We start from the raw sequence: 1,087 nt of genomic DNA, 5'->3' as shown, positions 1-1,087 counted from the left end.
AATGAACGTGTCCATTTACGTTGGTGTCGAGTGCTACAAATTTACTCCTATTACCTGTCATATGGTTGCTAGCTCCATTGTCAAGATACCATGTACTATCTTCAGAATTTTGATCTTCCTTGAGCGTAAGGAATAATGTTGGTTCTTCAACATCTTCATTGTACATAACAAGTTTATTTTCTTCTTCTTTGGATGTCTGACACTCCCAAGAATAATGTCCATTCTTTCCACATGAATAGCATTCAATGTGTCTTTTGTCAACTGTTCTTCCTCTTACACGATCTCGAGAAAAATTTTGATTTCTTTTCTCTTGAAAATAATTTTTCTCATCTTTTCCTCTTTTGTAACCATGTCCTCGTCCTTGTCCACGGCCTCGACCTCATCTTTGTCGTCTACTTTCGTTGGCTTCTCCTCTAGCATTCCATGAAAGTTTTGCCTGCAAGACATGCTCCACACGTTCTTGCTTGCCTTTATCCATTATTTCTTCATGGGCCCGTAAGGAACCATTCAACTGATCAATGGACATCGTATCCAAATCTTTGGACTCCTCAATGGCTACCACCACAGGGTAAAATTTTGAGTTGAGAGAACAAAGGATTTTCTCAATAACACAAATATTTTTTAATTTTTCTCCAAGCCTTTTTATTTGGTGCACTACCATCAAAATTTTGGTGAAATAATCCGAAATGGATTCAGTCTCCTTCATCATTAGAGACTGAAACTCAGCTCTTAGAGTTTGAAGACGAACCTTCTTCACCTTTTCAACTCCTATGACGGAATTTTGAAGAGTATCCCAAGCTTTTTTTGTGTTGGTTATATCAGCAATCTTCTCAAACATATCATCATCCAATCCTTGATGAATGATAGTAAGTGCACATTGATCTTTCTTTTTTTTATTTTCTAATTCGTCATTCTGAGCTTCTGTTAGCTTTTCCACATTTTCTTGTTCTACATACCCTTCCTCAATCATCTCCCACACTCCTTGAGCACCGAAAATTGCTTTCATTCGAGCTGCCCAATTGTCATAGTTGAGCTTAGATAATTGTGGGTATTGAAAAGATAAAGTAGTTCCTTTTGATGAAGACAT

At 37.2% G+C, this 1,087-nt stretch overlaps 1 protein-coding gene across 1 annotated transcript; it reads right to left on the bottom strand.

Moving 5' to 3' along the window:
* Positions 1–379: 379 nt before the first annotated feature.
* Positions 380–1,087, bottom strand: LOC107607231 (uncharacterized). Its single transcript, XM_016309207.1, has one exon. The coding sequence runs from the start codon at positions 1,085–1,087 to the stop codon at positions 380–382; it is 708 nt and encodes a 235-aa protein (XP_016164693.1).

The sequence above is a fragment of the Arachis ipaensis genome, chromosome B1, assembly GCF_059453495.1.
Source record: "Arachis ipaensis isolate K30076 ecotype BB chromosome B1, ASM5945349v1, whole genome shotgun sequence".
Classification (NCBI taxonomy): Eukaryota; Viridiplantae; Streptophyta; class Magnoliopsida; order Fabales; family Fabaceae; genus Arachis; species Arachis ipaensis.
Note: the sequence above shows the minus strand (reverse complement) of the source record. Positions and strands in the feature narration are given on the sequence as shown.

Excerpts from the sequence above, each read along its gene's own strand:
- LOC107607231 (XM_016309207.1), bottom strand. The coding sequence starts at position 1,087 with ATGTCTTCATCAAAAGGAACTACTTTATCTTTTCAATACCCACAATTA.